Source organism: Vombatus ursinus, unplaced genomic scaffold, assembly GCF_900497805.2.
Source record: "Vombatus ursinus unplaced genomic scaffold, bare-nosed wombat genome assembly UNPS02014812.1, whole genome shotgun sequence".
NCBI lineage: Eukaryota > Metazoa > Chordata > Mammalia > Diprotodontia > Vombatidae > Vombatus > Vombatus ursinus.
In genome coordinates this window covers 12,216,591-12,236,072 of record NW_020954590.1, presented here as the reverse complement: position 1 = coordinate 12,236,072, position 19,482 = coordinate 12,216,591, and the positions used below count along the sequence as shown (strand labels likewise).

At 40.5% G+C, this 19,482-nt stretch overlaps 2 protein-coding genes across 4 annotated transcripts in view; one reads left to right on the top strand and one right to left on the bottom strand.

Moving 5' to 3' along the window:
* Positions 1-578: 578 nt before the first annotated feature.
* On the top strand, positions 579-1,175 carry LOC114053681 (corticoliberin-like). The gene has a single exon (XM_027876797.1). It carries the CDS (start codon positions 579-581, stop codon positions 1,173-1,175), a length of 597 nt encoding a protein of 198 aa, XP_027732598.1.
* Positions 1,176-3,416: 2,241 nt separating this feature from the next.
* Positions 3,417-19,482, bottom strand: part of LOC114054201 (tripartite motif-containing protein 55-like) — a 77,591-nt gene continuing 61,525 nt past the window's right edge. For all 3 annotated transcript variants that reach the window (XM_027877366.1, XM_027877365.1, XM_027877364.1), the window contains one exon: positions 3,417-3,741. In XM_027877366.1, the coding sequence (XP_027733167.1) occupies positions 3,616-3,741 (126 nt within the window). In that variant the 3' untranslated portion in view covers positions 3,417-3,615. The remainder of the gene's footprint in view (positions 3,742-19,482) is intronic.

Below are 19,482 nucleotides of genomic sequence, written 5' to 3'. Positions count from 1 at the left end.
AGAGTGAGAGCCTGAGGCTACTTATCTACATAGTTTTAGCAAAAAGTTTCCTCTTTACATTACATCCTGAAAAAGCAGAGCACGTAACGTCTCTTTGGTGGCGCTCAGCCCAGCAGTTGGGCTCAGAGGCTACAGTCTTGGGGGTTATACAGTGGGCAAAAACACTCTGGGGCCGCAACTTCGGGCGTCTGGCAGAGAAAAGAAACAATTCAGCGGGCTTGGAGCCTGCTGCAGTCCCGGTGCCTTTGATGCTACCAAAGCTTCAGTACCGAGGACAGCGCCCATAGCAAGCCTAGAGACGCCCATTCCCAGCTTCTGTCTAAGGCTGTTGCATGGCACGGCGCTGAGTTGTGCTGTGTTGTGTTAGTGTGTTATGTGTAAGTGTGTAGAAAATCACAGAGACAGAGATGGAATTCCTTCTCTCAGTTCAGTTAAACTTCATACCTTGTCTGTTTCTTTCTTGCCTTTCCTTTTTTCTTTTTCCCCCCTCGCTCTCCTCTCTCCTTCTTTCCCTCTCTTTTCGTTCCTTTCTTCCCTCCTATCCCTTATCCTTTGTGTTGCAGATCAGCGCCCCGACCATGAAGCTCCAGCTTCTTGTGTCTATCGGGATCCTGCTAGTTACGCTCTTGCCCTGCCAAGAATGCAGAGCTCTCATCAGCAAGGGATCCGCGTCGACCATGGGGTCCGCAGCTCAACCCCTGGACTTCTTCCAGCCGCCTCCACCGCCTCCGAATCAGCAGCAGCCCCTGCCTCTCCTGCTCCGCATGGGAGAAGAATACTTCCTGCGCCTGGGCAACCTCAACAAGAGCCCCGCTGCTTCCTTCTCCTCCCTGTCCTCATCCTCCCCCTCCTCCCCTGGCATCAACCCTGGTAGCCACTTCTCCCCTGAGGTCTCCGTCTCCAACTTTTTCCGGGGGGCCGTCCAGCGGCTCCAGCACCTGCAACTCCCACAGCGTTCCCTGGACAGCCAGGCAGGTCTAGGGGAGGGAGGAGCTGAGAGTACCTACAGCGAGCAGCGGGAGGCGATGGAGAGGGAGAAGCGGTCGGAAGAACCTCCCATCTCCCTGGATCTGACTTTCCACCTCCTCCGAGAAGTCTTAGAAATGGCCCGGGCCGAACAGTTAGCCCAGCAAGCTCACAGCAACAGGAAATTGATGGAGATTATTGGAAAGTGAGACATCCCGTTTTGCCAAAGAGATTTTGCATTTAGCACAAAAAGGAAAAAAAAAATACAGTATTCTGTACCATAGTGCTGCTCTGATATCATTTGTTTATTTTTATATAGCTTGACACATAGAGGATGTACACTGAGAGAGCCTATATCCCTTAATTAGCATGCACGAAGTGTATTTAAGTGCAGTAACAAGAAAATTGTCCTTTGTAATTTTATTTTCCATCTCCAAGTTATTCTAGTGGTGTGGTTAGCACAGGTGTAGACCTTTGAAGAAACGTTTTGAAGGAGCAGAGGAAAGTAAGCTTGTTAAGCTTGTGTTCTAAAGTCAAGGAGAGAGCTTTTCTCCCTGGACTCAGGGTAATTGGGTGGGGAAACCATGTAAGTTCTTCTGAATCATTTTTTTTTCTTGTAAACATTGTCATAATAAAACATCTTTCCAGCCCTCAGTCGATTTGGTTGTGTAAAAGAATGTTGAATATTTATATTTTTAATAAAAGCTGCAAAGGTCATGATGGGTTCATCTACATTTTCTCTTGTTTTGTTTTTACACATGAAGAAAAGAGTTTCTCCTTTTCTCCCCACCCTATTCCCTTTATCACAAAGAAAACAAGAAGAAAAGTGTTCCAGAGTTTTCATTTCTACACAAACTACATATGCTAGTAGAGGCTTAATAACAGCTTCTACGATGATGCAGAGGCCACTGCCTAGCATTATGACCTTAGGATGAGTGTACGGTCCTCAGTTTCCTTAGGTTTTGAAGGTGCTTTCTAGCTCTGACATCCATGGTTCTATGAAATGCAGCTGAGATGAAAAACTGGTTCATAATGACAATGCTTTTAAAACCTACCACCTATTATATTTAAGATAGTTTTGTGTGGGGGTGAGAGAGAAAAAGGAGAGTGTGTAGGGGGAGTGAGATGAAGAGACAGGGAAATAAAAAGATGTACATCTCCAAGAATCACTATAAAATAACATGGTTTAATTTAGCAAAACAAAAAAGTGTATTCATTTCTGCTTCATCAAGATTTCTTAGCCTAAAGTGATCTCTTTTTCTAAGGTGTTAACTAAAACCATAGCTATTCCTAGTACTAGAAAACTGGCAGCATGTTGCCACTGAAAGCTATTAAAGAAAGTAATATGTAAATTGGCACTTGTCAAAATTATTTCTGGGTGAAATAGTTTATGTAAGGACTTTAGCTTCTAAAACTCCACAAATATTCTCCATTCTCATAAATATCCCAAGTCTAATCATCCTAGTTCACAGGTATATAAACTACTTCTTTCCATCCCTTAAATAGAATATTTCCAAAGAATTCAGTTTCACAATTAATCTGCATAGGTACATTTCATAATTTAATTACAGTAACAACAACAATAAAAAGATCAACTTGTTAATGGTTCAAAGCTAATTTTTGTTTACATGAAGAAGCATCTTCTCCTTTTCCTTGTAAATACATTTGCTTAATGACTTCATCAAACAAACTGAGGGGATACAGCAAAGAATGAGCCATTGTCAGACTATAAGTTTAAAAAATTCACATTTATTTAGTAGTTCATACATAGTAGGAATTACAGCTATTCTCCAAAGGAGTCATTTATGGTGTGTCAAACAAAATGTGACTTGAAAAGTATGTTTAAATCCATGCAGCATTTATGCAATATACTACCTTGATTCCTAAGTAGTTATGTAAGAAAGCAGACAGTTTCTTCTGAAAGGTCTCCCTTACCTAAGGAATAGATTATCTTAATACCTAAACCTAAGACTGGAATAATGCTGAAAGAGGTATACTAGCCCCTGATATATATCTTAACCCTATAGTCATTTGGGTTATAAAAAAACATCCCTAATTCAACAGACATTTTGCAAGTATAAGGAAGCAGAAGTATTTAGCACTACAAAAAAAAAGTGGTTTTTTTTAATGTTTTTTTTTTAAACACTTCATAGCTTTGGTCAATGATGTTCGCCTCTTGGAAATAAATTGCTAAATGAACCACTTGTAAATTTAAACACAAAATACATGTTCATTGACCAATGACATTAGAAAGAAAAAGGTATATACCACCTATTATGATCATAACAAAACAACAGGTTTTGCTTTTTTTTTTAGCATTTTACCACTAAGGGTTTTTGTTACACACACACACACACAAACAAACACACACACACTTACAAACACATACATGCACACCTTTATAAAATGTCCTTATACAGCATTTTAACAAGATCATCTCATTTTTCTCCTTGTGGCTGCAAGTTCCCCAAAGTACTCTCCCCACCCCCTCTAAGTGTTAGGTAACTAACATGGAATCAAAGCTTTTTGCAGAAAAATCATTCAGAGGTCCCATTCATTCAGTACTTCATATTCATTTCATCTAGGTCACCTGTTGCCTCTGTTTGTCCCTTAGCCAAGCAGGCAGAGAGGTAGCTGCTGGAATGAACATCATTCACTCAAAGAGTTTAACCAGGAAAAAGAGAAGATATGGCGGGCTGGTTCATTCTCAGCTCCATCACTGCTCCCTGAAGCACCTTCCACTTGTCCCTGGGGAGCAGAGGAGTCAGTCCTGATCTGTAAAAGAAGAAAATCTGTATCAAAGGAAGAGGGAGAAACAGGGTGTATTTGAGTTGGGCCAGTTTTTTTTTTTTTTTAAACAAAGAAGGTTATTTAGAACAAGGGAAAAGGATAGCATCAATAATTATATAGAATGTAACAACAATGCTGGTGACAATAATTGTTGGCATCATAATTAAAAGGACAAAAAGCTATGAGAAACTCAGAAAATAGGCCCAACTGATAGGGGCTGTGAAAGTAAAAGTGTTTATAAGCCAAAGAAGGTTCAGCAGTAACATAGCACTTCACTGCTTGCAGTGAAGGGAATGTCTTGAGCCTTATGAAAGGAGCTCAGGGTGCTTTGTTCTATTTGTTTGTTTGTTTTAGAGAAGAGTCAGTTTTACAGGTCTTACCGATCACATTGGGTTCTTACAGATCACACTGAAATCTACAGTAGGAGTTTAAACTGAGAAAATATAACAGAATTAAGCAGCCTTAGCAAAGATGACCACTCCAAAGTTTCAGTGTTTCGCAGGAGGTGAGTACATACTTCTGTCCATGGTGTTAAAACCAAGAAGTTTCTACCAGGGACTAGAATGTCTTTGGTATTGGCTCTTCCAAAACTTCAGGGTTTGTTTTTAACAAGTCATGGAAGGCATGAATTCTCCTTCCCCTTTGCCCCCAAACAATAAAACTCAATGCAACGAGGATCAGAAGAGTACAACATAATTTAAAAATAACTTGACATTCACAGAGTTTTATTTTCAAGTTCATGATCAATAAAAGCTCACTTGTAGCAATCAAGTATAGTCAAACTCGATGTTGTTTTCTAGGGAACTAGGGTTTTTTACTGAAAATTTTCTTTTGGCTAGGCAATGGGGTTAAGTGACTTGCCCAGAGTCACACAGCTAGTTAAGTGTCAAGTGTCTGAGGTCATATTTGAACTCAGATCCTTCTGACTCCAGGGCTGGTGCACTATCCATTGCACCACTCATCTGCTCTTTATGGAAAATTTTTAAAGGGAGTTTTGCTATTTTTTATAAGATGTTTTTAAAATATCATTGAATATTATGGGAGACTTTTACAAGAAACTTTCATTATATTACAATCGATGATCTCCCTAAATTCAAAAGCCTATTAATGAGCCCAATTCTTCCTATGAGAATCAGGAAAAAAAGGCAGTGAAGGAAAACAGTAATTTAAACTATTATACTCTAGATTGCTTAAAGCTGTCCCAGAATGACATTGTAACCGATGAGGGAAATAAATACATGCGTTCAACAACTGCAAAGCCCCAGCCATGAAGTTGCAACACTCATACATGCAAATTGCCTTTTTGTTGCAGATAGGTCATTACCTTCTCTTAAAATAGTCTGGAATGAGACAGGAGAGTTTGGAATGCTCTTCACTACATGCTCTAGCCTAAATGAGCACTTCTGGGTGGTGCTCAGAGAAAGTTCCACATGTTCAAGAATTTAATAAGTAAGAGTCTTCCTAATAACAAAGCTGTTCATTGATCCCAAGTGAGGAAGGCCCCAGACATCTTTCAGGCCCTAGTAGTCAGCATAGCACTGGAGAGCATTGGCCTTAAAAAGTAGGTTACCAAGTTATTGTGGATTTTCTTTATATATTTGTATGCCTGGATCTACTTCTTAGAACTCACTGTTCAATTAATCTTCTGTTTCTGACAGGCGCATGAATTCAGTACCTGTTTGTAAAGTACAAACCACTTCTTTCTACTCAACCTTTTTAGCATATAAGATCATACACAAGACTTCAAGTTGTAAGGGACCATAAAGTTTACCTGGCCCAACCCCCGTCTTCTGACAAATGAAGAAATGGAAAACCTTGAAAGTTAGGCAATTTGCCCAAAGTCACACAGTTAGTAAATGGCAGGACTGAAATTCAATGCTCTTTCTAAACAATTTGTGACTTTAAAGCAATATATCTATATATGTGTGTGTATACATACATATACACACATGTACATACACATGTAAATATGTATGTATATACATATGTCTTAGGGCAGCTAGGTGGTGCAGTGAATAGAATACCAGGCCTGGAGTCAAGAAGACTCATCTTTCTGAGTTCAAATCTGGCCTCAGACATTTACTAGCTATATGACCCTGAGCAAGTCACCTAACTTTGCTTGCCTCAATTTCCTCATCTATAAAATAAATTGGAGAAGGAAATGGCAAACCACTGATGTTTCTTTACCAAGAAAACCTCAAATGGGGTCACAGAGAGTTGGTGACTCTCTGTAAAATGACTAAACAAAAACAAAATACATACACATACGTATATGTTTTTATATTTAAGATTGTTCAGCAGAATACCTTAAGTGTGCTCAACAGCTTCTATCTGTGTATGTATAAAAACATATGGCATACATACATACATAGGTACATATACATATACATATAGATATGTATAGATGTGTATATGCATGCATGCATGTATGTATATGTATATATAGGTATATGTACATATATGTGAAAAGCAACATGATATAGTGGAAAGATAATTCATCTCCAAGTCTATAAGACCTAAGCTGAAGTCCCACCTGTGACCCAAACTGACTGAGTGACCCTCAGTAATTTACTTAACCTCAGTCCTCTAGGCCAGTGGTGTCAAATTCATATACAAACAGGGCCACTAATCTGTGCAGAAGGGTCCTTGAAAGCAGCGTATTAACTTAGTTTCAAAATGTAATGTTATCTATGTTTTATTGTATTTTTATTTATCTTGTTAAATATTTCCCAAATACATTTTAATGGGTTGGGAGTGTTATGGGGAAAGGGGATGTGGGTGTTTGACACCTCTTCTCTAGGCAACTTTCTAAGACTATAAATTGCAGGAAAGGTGCCGGCCTACATCAGGATGAGGAAATTTCCTCACCTAATAACCATGAAATCACAGAACCAGTCCCTATTCCTAAAGTACTAAGAATAAGCTAGGTGGTGCAGTGGAGAGCATGCTGGACTTGGACTACACAAGTCTTGAGTTCAAATTCTGAGATTGCTAATTGGGTTGTCCTGGGCAAGTTACTAACTTCTTTCTCAATCTCGATTTCCTCATCTGTAAAATAGATTTAATAATAACACCTATCTCACTGGATTGCTGTAAGGATCGAATGATACAATATGTAAAGCACTTTGTCAGCCTTAAAGTACTATCAAAATGCTAGCTATTACAACATGTGTTTATTACTATTACCTCACATAATTTCTCTACTCTACTTTAACATCTTTACCAAAATCACTGAGCTGTCAATCATCTTATTTGTTGTTGTGTCTTGTCTGTTCGTCATGACCCTATTTAGGGTTTTCTGGGCAAAGATTATCATTTCCTTCTCCAGCTCATTTTACAGATTGAGGAAACTGAGGTAATCAGGGTTCAATCACTTGCCCAGGATCACACAGCTAGTAAGTATCTGAGGCCAGATTTGAACTCAGGAAGATGAATCTTCCTGACTCCAGGCCTGGTGCTCTATCCACTGTGCTACCTAGCTGCTCCATTAAGCTTATAGGCAGGACCAAATGATCTAAGTAGATGATTGGTGTGAAATAGTAATTCGACTAGTCTTTTCCGAATGTATACTGAATTCTGTCTGCCACTGTGACAAGGTCAAATTTGTGGCATTTTTTCCTTACAGGAAGCTCTTGACTAGAAAGAATTTCTATGGAAGTTGTTCTGGAAGAACCTTCGTGAGACTATTGGAGGAAAGAACCTCTTGGAGAACCCAGGATGGAAGAGTCTTGGGGGTGGGAGGGGAGGAAGCTACTGCCCTCGAGCTGCTGACACCTCTCTGAACCAGGACACATCTGAGGTGGGAAGAACACTAGACATATAGTCAGGAGACCTGGTGTCTAGTCTTTGCTCTGACCCTAACTGTGTGACCTTAGGTCTGTTACTTTCCTCTCTGAGGCTCAGTTTCCCCATTTGCTGCAAAATGAGAATATGACATTTGATCACTTTTCACTGTTTTTGTGAAGAAAGCACTGTTAAAAAAAATTATCTCTATACTACATGCCAAAACCCTTCTCACATGTTAACATTTTGATGTCCTTAGCCCTTAATAGCTGGCTCTAAAATGTTCATATTTATCATTTCACACATTTAAAGTTCTTGATAATTATTTTTAGTTAGTTCTTTCAGTAACCTGGGAAGAGAGAAAGCTCACGAATCTATCCCATGGAGAAGCAAGTTGAAGTAAGTGACAGAGAGGCCATGCTGGGGCCTACAGTGAAAGGGCTGGAAATTTACCCTGAGTCCACAAGGCTATCTCAGAGCCTCCTTGACCCTACTCAGGAACAAAAGTATAAGTACTGGCTCCACTAAAATGTGTGGGAAACCTTCCTCTGCCTTAATACTTTTAAGTTGCAAAATAAACAGATCCTCAGGACCCCCTTTTCACCACTCAGGGCTCAGCTGGGTGTTATTTCTGCTTAGGCACACTTCATTGCAAGAAAGACAACTTATTAAAATAGTATTTGTTTTGCTTATCTTCCATACAAAGGACTCTATAGCTCAGGGATTCAATCCCCTCAGCCTATTCCCATTGTAATTTGCCTGGTCGTACTGTTTCTCAGTAGAATCCAGGTTTTCTCCAAGATGCAGTGGCATACTGATTTATGGAAGATCATAAAATATTACTTCTTTTTTTCCTTTTTACATTGCAAATCAAGTCAGACACAAGAGTTTTTCTGAAACATCACCAAAATTTATTCTGCCTTTGTTTTATTTTTTTAAATTAAATTCAGTGTTTATGGTGCATCTCTCACATACCAAGAATTGCCCTTTTTTCCTTCCTTTTTTCCTTGTTGGCTATTTGCAAAATGCTTTTAGATTTTCCTAATCCTGTCAAGTTGAGGAGCTGAGCCTATTGCAAACCTCAGGAACATGATTGTTTATTATTTCTGCTACTGAGGGTGCATATTGTTGTAGAGTTTAGTCTGGGAATCAAGGGAAAAATGAACAGTGGGTATCAGTCATTGGTTATTTCTGAATTTTATACTTTGGTCTAAGTTTGGGTTAGGAAGGAGTGGAAGGGAAGGGGGAGGGCGAAAGAAAGGGAGAATGGATGGAAGAAAGGGGAGACAGGGAAGGAAAGCAAGAAGAAGTAAAAGGCAAGAGGAAAGTAGTGGAAAGAAAGGGGAAGGGAAGGTGTAAGGAAAAGAGGAGGGAAGATGGAAGGAAAAGGGAAGAGGGGCATAAAGCCTTCATTCTTAGTGAATGAAGTGGTGAATTGGGTGGTCCTGGGCAAGTTACTAACCTCTTTCTCAATCTCAATTTCCTCATCTGTAAAACAGATTTAATAACACCTATGTCACTGGGTTGTTGTAAGGATCAAATGATATAATATGTAAAGCACTTTGTCAGCCTTAAAGTACTATATATATTCTAGTGTGCTCAACAGTAACCACATAATTCTGTGATGTGTCACCATTAAGCCTTAAGTGAATTGATAAATGTGATGTATTTTAATACAGTACAAAACAGTGAAAAGAGAGTGTATTCCCTTTGTCCACGTGATTTTCTCAAGGTCCAAAACACAATAACAGAGAGATGGGTAATTTATCTTCTCTTATAGATAACCACCTGTCATATAAGGTTTGGACACTGACATTACTTCCCACCAAGTGTTCTAGGACACATAGGTACATCACAAAGCTCTCTTGTTTATCTTGTGAGAATATGAGTTTAAACTTAGCATTTAGTCACTCACTACAATGCCATGCCATTTCCAAGTGTTTCAATCAATCAACAAGCATTTGGTAAATACCTACTATGTGCCAGGTACTGTGCTCAGTGTCATGGATGCAAATGCAAAAATGAGACAGTCTCTGCCCTCAAGGAGCTTATACTCAACTCCTACTCTGTAACCCAAAACCCAAAGCTAAAACACCTGAAGTCCCTTTGAAAGACTAAATAGAAAGGGGCAGCTAGGTGGCACAGTGGATAGAGCTCTGGCCTTGGAGTCAGGAGGACCTGAGTTCAATTCCAGTCTCAGACACTGGATACTTACTAGCTGTGTGACCCTGGGCAAGTCACTTAACCCCAATTGCCTCACCAAAAAAAGACTAAATAGAAATAGTTCAATCAAGAGCAAGAGACAAATATGAACACACATATTCTGACACGAATTTCCTAATCTAAAAATATTTTCAAATGGACTCTGGGCAACATGCAAAATGAAACTTTGAGTTTTGAAGATAAATCATTTGTTATTTCCAGTAGTGAAGTTTTGTTGATAACAACTATTTGTTAAGCAGTTACTGTGTGCTAAAAATTGTACTAGGCACAAGGGATCCCAAAATCTAATACAGTTCAAGTTATTTGAAAAAAGACTCCTTTCAAGCAACTCTTTCTCCTTTTCAGGTATCAATTATCTATCCCCCCTTTTCAACCCGGTTTCACTCCTCTTTTCCCTATTGCCTCCTGTCTCTGCTGCTTTCTGGAAGTCTCCTTGTTCATAGAGGTAATTTTTACATTGCAAATGAGCCTTGCTATTTCAGTAAAACACATATAATATTACATGGACTTAACTGAGATTGGGTATAAAGAGTAAGATAATGGGAAAAGTGATGAATGAAACAGCTTTTTATCCAGTGAAAGCAAGAGCATTAAGTCCGGCACAGTCATCACCCTGTACTGGGTTCTTGGGTAGCCCCCATGCTTTCCATGTTACTGGACACAAATATTGCAAAACTTTCTTTAGACTGTTGCCTGTGACTTGAGACCAATTTATTCACTTTTACTCTTCTTTGCAGCTGCAATCTCTACAGATTCATTGACTCTTTAGAAATTAAACAGAAAACAAAAACTTGAAGCTCAGAACTTAAATCCAAAGGTTTCTTCTGGTAGTATATTAAATTTCATTTCCCAGTTGGAATAAGGTACAAGCTTTGGGAAGGAGGCAAAACTCAAATGTTGCAAATAAGTGTGGTAGTAGTGGGCCCAACATGTGTAGACAGGCCCACATATTGCAAGGATTGTTCTTGTGTGTGGCTGGAAGGGAAGCAAAATAGACATGTCTAGCCTCCTCTCCCCATATCCTTCTGCAAGGGAGATTTTCATTCCTGCTAGGAGAGGAAGCAGGAGGTTGAGGCCATAGTCCACTCTCTGCTCTCCTCAGAGAGTGGGGTTAACTGGGCTAGAAGTATATCTATATGTTCTCTTAAATATTATTCATCTAGGGGATATGATTGAGTTCCATCTAACTTTTGATCTACTTGTCATTTCTGGAGGGAAGGGGCACTCCAAGCTTTATGCCAAGGCTTGACTCCTTTCCCACCTAATACCAGTTCCACAATGAACACATATAGCAAATAGCAAAGAGAGTCATTTATCCAGATCATAGCAAAACAGAAATCAGAGAAGGTATACACAGGAGAATACATAGAGTGAAGGAGCTCTTTCATTGGAAGCAAATCAACTCAATCAAGAAAGTGTCCCAGATCTCACCCAAGGGAAAACTCCCCAAAGTCTCTAGAGTAACAAGCTGGATATAGGGACATGATAGAGACTGCCATCTCCCTCATGTCTTCCCAGAGTCTTTTCCTTCAGCATCCTGAAGTGGAGTTGGCCTCTTCCATCTTCTCTCTTGAAGTCAGAAGCCAGGAGCACCCAAAACAATTCCACACTTCAACAAGACTCCAAACTTGATGAGTCCCCAAAAAAGTACTGTGTCTGAAGAGTCCTGGGTGGGGAGACGTTAGGGAGGGATTCAAAGGGAACTCTCACTTGGAGAATCCCAAAAGCGGACCGGCTGAGAAGCAGAGCTCTAGCCTCTTGCCAACTCTGCCCCATCCTCACGTAGAGCAGGACCTTCACTTTCACCAACAAAGAGAGAGTCCCATACTAATTGGCTTTGGGATGAGGTTATACGTGTGTGGATCAAAAGAGGATCTAGGAAAGCAGCAGTGGTTAAAAAAAAAAAAGAAAAGAAAAAAGAAAAAGGAGTTCCTGGTAGACACCTATTGAATAATTTTAAGTGATCAGCAGTAAATCCTACTCAGCTTTTAGGACCCAGCTCCAACACTATCCTTTCCATGAAGCCTTTCCTGATTCTTTGGTCAGAAAGGACCTTTCCTTCCTAGGAATTCTCCAAGTACTTTGTTCTTTCCTCAGCCCTTACCTTGCTTTAGTTTATGTTGTTATTTGTGTTCTTTTTACCTCCTTTGGGCAGCTAGGTGGCGCCATAGTGCACAGAGTGCTGGGCCTGGGGTCAGGAAGACTCATTTCTTCCTGAGTTCAAATCCTGCCACAGACTAGCAGTGTGACTCTGGGCAAGTCACTTAACTCTGGTTGCCTCAGTTTCCTCATTTGTGAAATGAGCTGGAAAAGGAAACGGCAAACCCTTCTAGTATCTTTGCCAAGAAAACCCCAAATGGGGTCACGATGAGTCAGACACTGAAAACAACTGAACAACAACTTGCATCCTTTACTAAATCATAACTGTAATCTCCTTGATGGCAGGGACCATGCCTTATTTTTCCGTGCATCTCCTCCAGGGTAGAGGATTACACTTACTAGTTTGGGTCTTGCCCAGACCTTTGTAATAACCTCCTTAATGGTCTTCCAGTATCCAGGTTGTTTCCTCTCTAATCTATCCTTTATGTGACTGCTGTCCACATAATCTTCAATGCACGTTATTCTGATTCTGTTGCTCTATTTAAAAATCTGCAGTAGCTCCCCTAATACTTCCCAAATAACGGATAAAACCCCTCTACCACCTGTCTCTGACTTGCCTTTCTAGCCTTCTCTCACTACTCCCTTTCACAAACTCTACATTCTGGTTAAACTAGGCTATTCACCTGCCTCCATGTTCATCTTAAACTCTCTAACCTTCCTGCTTGTGTTTATGTCACGCCCACAGTTAATCTCCTCTCAACGAAAGCCTTTCCTCCCAGGCATCTGGGAGGCACAGTGGATAGAGTGCTATGGCAAGAGTCAGGAAGCCCTGAATTCAAATCAGGCCTCAGACAATTATTAACTGTGTGATTCTTGGCAAATTGCCTCAGTTTCCTCAACTGTAAAATTGGGATAATAACAACACCTATCTCACAAGGCTGTGAGATCAAAATGAGAAAATTTTTCTAAGGAAAAAAGCACTTAGTACAGTGCCTGGCACATAGTTGATGCTAAGGAAACACTTATTCCCTTCCTTAAAGAATTACCTTATTCCCTACCCCTTAACACCAACTAACAGTGTTTTCTTCCTCCTCAGATTTCCCATGGAATTTTATTTAAACCTTTCATTTTTTATTCTTACAATCTGCCATGTATTATAAATTTCTAGATGTGCCTAATGCCCTTAATTGGATTGTAAACTCCTTGAGGGTAGGTACTGTGCCTTGTTCCATCTCTGTTACCTATATTCTTGCCTATACTAGGTTCTCGATATATGACTTCATTATGGAGTACAGGAAAATGGCATAGCAACGATGAAATCCTAATAAAGCTGCCCCCAGCCCCAATATTCTAACTTCCTTTTGGGCCCCACTGAACAGCAGGCATGTCTTGATTTAACCACACAAATCTAGCTTCAAACACACCACAGGCCCCCAGACCCAATATAGCCACTGCCCCTAGCTAGCTACTGCCCCCAGATCCAATTCTCATGTTTGAACAGGTGTGTTCTTGTACTCAACTACAATCACATCATCCATTTAGCACAAGACAGGACCATGATACCTAACTAGCCATCTTGACCAGATAGGACCACAATAGCTAGCCAATCAGAAAGCAGCATGACCACAGAACCAGAGAAGGGCCTCATCCCCATTATCTAATTTACCCATAATAAACCCTTCTTGCCTTTTTAATATTCATAATTTCTGTTGTGTAATAAGCATCGTTACAGTATAAAATTGCCGGTCTTGTCTTACTAAGTTGCTGGTTCCTCTTAGAACCTAGCTTGCTTCAGAGGGGCTTCAATCCTCAATAAATGCCTGTACTTGGATTAGAGGTGGTCTGACTCTGAATTCTTTGAGACGGTGCTGCCATAACCACAACAGCAGATTGCCTTCAATTGTCTAGAAGCTTTCAAGGAAAAGTTTCTCAGTTTAATATCATAAGAACTGCCCACATTGAGAGGATATTTTCCCCTTTTGATAGGGAGAATCCTAGAAAAAGATTTTCCCTTCAAACACATCCTCCTTTCAAAAATGCAAACTAGGAAGGAAATTATACCCAAGGAGATAACATAACAATGTTTTAGATTTGGTGATATAGTTGACATTTTCAGTATCTTTTTTGGGGGGAGTGGAGAACGAAGGTTCCTTTAATCCTTCATCCTAGCACAAGCCCTGGCTTTTTTCCCTACAAGGCAGTCAGCCCTAAATGATCCACTGAATAGACGGGACTGAATGTGGTAGTCAGTCCACTTTCTTGAAGGCAGAGGCATCTAGGGAAGGCTACATCCTCAATTTCCAGGGCTGCCACTCTGGGCCACTTTTCGTGCATATTTGTTGTTGTTGTTCAGCCATTTTTCTGTTGTGTCCAACTCTTTGTGACCCAATTTGGGGTTTTCTTTTCAAAGATACTGGAGTGGTTTGTCATTTACTTCTCGAGTTCATTTTATAGATAAGGAAACTGAGGCAAACAGGGTTAAATAACTTGCCCAGGGTCACACAGCTGGTAAGTGTCTATGACTAGAATTGAAATCAGTCTTCCTGACCAGGCCTGACACTCTCTCCATTGTACCACCTAGCTGCCCTTATTTCACATGATGGTCCACTAAATACTTGACACCCACAGTATCTTGTCCTTCCTGAGTCATCTATCCTCCAGGCTAAGCATCCCAGGGTCCTTCAACTGATTCTCATATGAAATTGACTTACGGCCCTTTATCATCCTGATTACCCTCCTCTGGACACTCCAGCCAATCAATGTTCTTCCTAAACCTGTGTTTTCTGACAGTGAACACAATACTTTAGATGTAGGCTGATTAGAACAAGGATAATTTATATAAAGTGCTTCCCAAACCTTAAGGCACAATTAATCAATTAAATAATAATAAGCATTAGATGTTAGCTCTTATTATTGCCATTTAGCCAGACCAAAAAGACCAACCCTCTACTGACACCCTTCAATGACTCTTCATCATGGTACGGAGGTGACTCCAGGCTGTCAAAGGCTAGACCAGCAGAAGAAAGATGCGCTGAAAGAGACTATTAACTAGAAAGGTTTCATGTCCAGGCCTGGTGTCATTTGAGGACCTGATATGCTAAGGCTAGAGGTTCATCACCCCATGATTTACCACCCAGGGATGAACCTTTTAGCTACAGTCATTTAGGAAGCATCCTATTAAGCTTGTGATAGAATGCACCCACACTGTTGAAATCAGGAATCCTTGAAGTAAGACAGACTGGCATTCAACAAGAAGGCATCATATTAAATGGACATCAACATGTAGTGGAGTGCATTAGAAATAATGGTGAATTTGAAGTCAGAGGTCCTGTGTTCAAAACCTCAGACAAGTCAATTAGCCTTTTTGGGATTCAGTTTTTCATCTATACAGTGAAGGGATTAGACTAGATGATGTCCAAAGCCCCTCCCAAATCTAAATCTATGATCCTATGAATTAGTGGTGGTTTATTTTTTAAATAATTTTTAAATAAAATTTTTTAAATAAAATTTTTAATAAATAAAGCTTTAGACCCTTGGAATGACAATAGCCTGACCCACTTGTGATTATGAAATTGTGGTGTGGCAGTGATCAAATCACACTTGAGATTCCATTTCCAGTATCTAACTTAAGCATCTTGTATCAATTAAAATATTCCTAATCTTTTCCTAAAATATTCTTATGTCAGTTAAAATATTCCTATCACAGAAGATTGTGCTAGAACATGTGAAATACTGGTTAGTTGTTTGGTGGTCCCATGGAGGACTTCAGCGCATTCCCTTTATCTTATCTATCATTGGCTCTGGGTGGAAGTAGGAAGGAGCTTAACTGACCTGATGGCTCACCTAGCATCAACACTGACATTCTGTCTCCAAGATGAGCCTGGAAATGAGCCATGCTGTACTCACACAAGTAAATCACAGACTGCAAGAAGTCAGGTTAGATTTATACTGACATTGTAGCTGAAATGCTGCCATTAGTCACTTATTTAGATTAAGAAAACTGATGTTGAAGCCAGAAAAACCTCAGTTGAAATCCCACCTCTGACACATAATAACTATGTGATCCTGGGTCACACCTCCCTGATAATCATGGTCCTCAAGAATGAAGGACAAACAATAACAACAACAAGAGAAAATCGCCTCACCCAGGAATTCCCTTTACCAATGAAATCCCAGGTCCAGCTTTACTCCTTAGATAAAGGCACTGAAGGCCTCTAATAAAACACAACTGTGTCATCTAGGAGGATTAGTGTATTAATCTATTATTTAATTTTCAAAAATATTCCATCTGGGGATCATCCACAAATGCAGGTCCCAACCCCTACATGCTTCAATAGTTGGTCTTGATGGAGTGCTTTGGCCAAGAAACACTCTTCTCATGGTGGCCTAGTTTGCTCAGTGAACCCCACGTGTTCCCCGTTACCTCCAGGATCAAACACAAACCCCTCTGCTTGACATTCAAAGCCCTTCACAACCTAGCTTCAACCTTTGCTGTCTCGTTATATTTTAATCTCAGTTCATATACTTTCCCGTCCTACCAGACTGACTTCGTGGCTGCTGCACAGACATGACAACCCATCTCCCTACTTTGGTGCCATTGAACAGGCTGTCCCCTATGTCCAGAACGTGCTCCTCCATCTCCTCCAACTCTTGGAATTCCTCATTCCATTCAAATCCCCTTCTGCATGAGGGCTTTCCTGTTTCCTCCCTTTTTTGCTAATGCCTCCAGTTCAAAATTACCATTTATTTTATCATTGTTGTTAGTAATAATAACAGCTAGTAACTCTATAGCACTTTGTTGTTGTTGTTGTTGTTGTTGTTGTTGAGTAATTCCTCAGTTATGTCTGACTCTCCGTGTCCCCATTTGGGGTTTTCTTGGTAATTTCCTTCTCCAGCTCATTTTACACATGAGGAAACTGAAGCAAACAGGATTATGTGACTTGCCCAGGGTCACACAGCTACTAAGTGACTGAGGCCAAGTTCAAACTCAGAAGATAAGTCTTCCTGATTCCAGGCCCAGTACTCTATCCACTGCACCACCTAGTTGCCCATGTATCACTTTAGGGTTTTGCAAAATGCTTGACGAGTATTATTTCATTTTATCCTTACAACAATTCTGGGAGGTAATTGCTATTATTAATCCCATTTTGCACATGAGGAAACTTGGGCAAACAGAGGTTAAGTAACTTGCCCAGGGTCACACAGCTAGTACGTATCTAAGGCTGCATTTGAACTCAGATCTTCCTGGTGCCAGGTTTGGAATCCTCCATTATTCTGTAACTATTTTAAATTATTTTGCATATAGTAATATATGTGCATGTTGTCTCCACTTACAGAATGTAAGCACCTTGAGAACATGGAATTTTTCATTTCTGCTTTTGTATCCCAGATACCTGATATAGAGTAGGAACTAACTGGTTGACCAACAATTTGATAACAAGCTTCTCCAATTTTAGCTAGATTGGTCCTTAGATAGTAGATGCCCCCTATCCCTGACTCAAAGCCTCATCCACAGCTACTAAAAATTGAACTCATTATCTCACTTCCCTCCTGCCCCCAAATCCTCTTCATTTCCTAATTGTCTTTATTTCTTTGGAGGTTGCTAACCATCCTGTCACTCATCTAGGTTTTCAACCTAAATGTTATCCTCCCAAACTTGACTCTCCCTCACCCCCTGAATCCAAATGGCTGACAATTATTATCAACTACACCCCCATGACACCTGTGACATCCATTTCTTTCTCTACACTCAAGCTAGGTGGTGTAGGTAGAGTTGATGGACCTGTAGTCAGGAAAACCTAAGTTTAAAGCCTCCTTTAGATACCAATTATCTGAATGATTATGGGTAACCCGCTTAACTTCTACTTTCCCATCTGAAAATATGGATAATAATAGCACCTACCTCACCTATTTGGTGTAGGATCAATTGAGACAATACATAAAGCACTTGGCAAACATCAAGTATTGTATAAACATTAGCTATGAGTGGAAGCCCTCATCACCTCTGCTTAGATTATTGCAGTAGCCTCCTACTTCGCCTACCTGCTTCAAGATTCTCCCCTCTCCAGGCCTCCACTCAGCTGCTAAAGTGATAATCTAAATAAAAATTCTCATCATGTCACACCTCTGCTCAATAAGCTTCTGTGGCTCCCAGTGTTCTCTGGGATCCAATACAGATTGCTCAGTTTGGACCCTCCAATACTTGGCACCAGGCCACACTTATTACGTTACTCCCCTTCAAGTATCATATGGTCCAACCAAATTGGCCTACTTGTTGCCCCTCACTTGACAGTCTATCTCCTGTTCCAAAGCCTTTGCCCAGGTCCACTCCCCCCAGCCCCATGCCTGTCTCTGCAGAGACTCCTGCCCTCTGCTTCTTAGAATCCCTAACCTTCTTCAAGTTCATTTCAAGAATCACCTCCTAAATGAAGCCTTTCCTGATTCCTCTAGCTATTGATCGCAACCTACTGCCGAATGGCCTTCAATCAACCAATCAACAGTTACTAAGTGCATGGTATGCAGCAGGTACTATGCTAGGTATTAGAGATATACAGACAAAAGCAAAAACAGTTCCTGCTTCTAAAGAGATTAGAATCTTTCCAGGGGAGATAACACGCACACATCGAGGTGTATATGAGATACATGTTAAGTAGGTACAAGGTGATTTTAAGGGAAAGACACTGGCAGCTGGGGGCATTAGGAAGATCCTCAGGCAGCAGAAGGCGCTTAAACTGAACCTCGAAGGAAACCAGGGATTCTGAGAGAAGGAAGCAACAAAGAATTGCCTTCCATGCTGAAAGGGCTGCCTGTGCAAAGACACATGGAATACCATCGGGTGAGGCTGGACCAGCAGGAGTGGTAACAGCAGCAATGCAATAAGAATGAAAAATAGGAGGCAGCCAGGGTCGAAGGGCTTTAAATGCCAAAACAGAGATGGTATCATTTGACTGATCTTACAGGTACTAGGTCAGCAACCACTGGCAGAAGAGTGACATGGTCAGATCTGCACTTGAGGGGAGCCAGTCTGTCATCCCTCAAAGGATGGATTATAGAGAAAAGAGACTTGAGGCAGGGGTACAGGTGATGAGGGCCTGAATTATGTACAGTAGCAAATGTGGAAGTGGAGGGAAAAGGACTGAGATGTCACAGAGGTAGAAATAACAAGATTTGTCTTGTGCTTACTCTCTATTTTTATCTATTTATAGCAATGATACTAATAAGTAACATAGATAGTGCACTTACTATATGCCAGGCACTATGCTAAGTACTATACAATTATTATCTCATTTAATCCCCACAACAACCCTAGGAGGTAGGTGCTATTATTATCCCCACTTTGTACTTGAGAAAACTAAGGCAAACAAGAGGTGGAGTGACTTGTCCAAGGTCACACAGGTAGTAAGAGTCTGAAGCCAAATTTGCACTCAGGTCTTCCTGACTCTAGACCCAGCACTCTATTCACTGCACCACCTAGCTGCCATATGTGTGTATAAGCGTACATGTCATTTCCTTGGCTAGAAGGTGAGTTTCAGTGACTGTTCAGTTTTGTCTTTGTGCCCAGCACCTAATTCCCAGTGACTGGCAACCTATCAATCAATCAACCAACCAACAAATATTCAT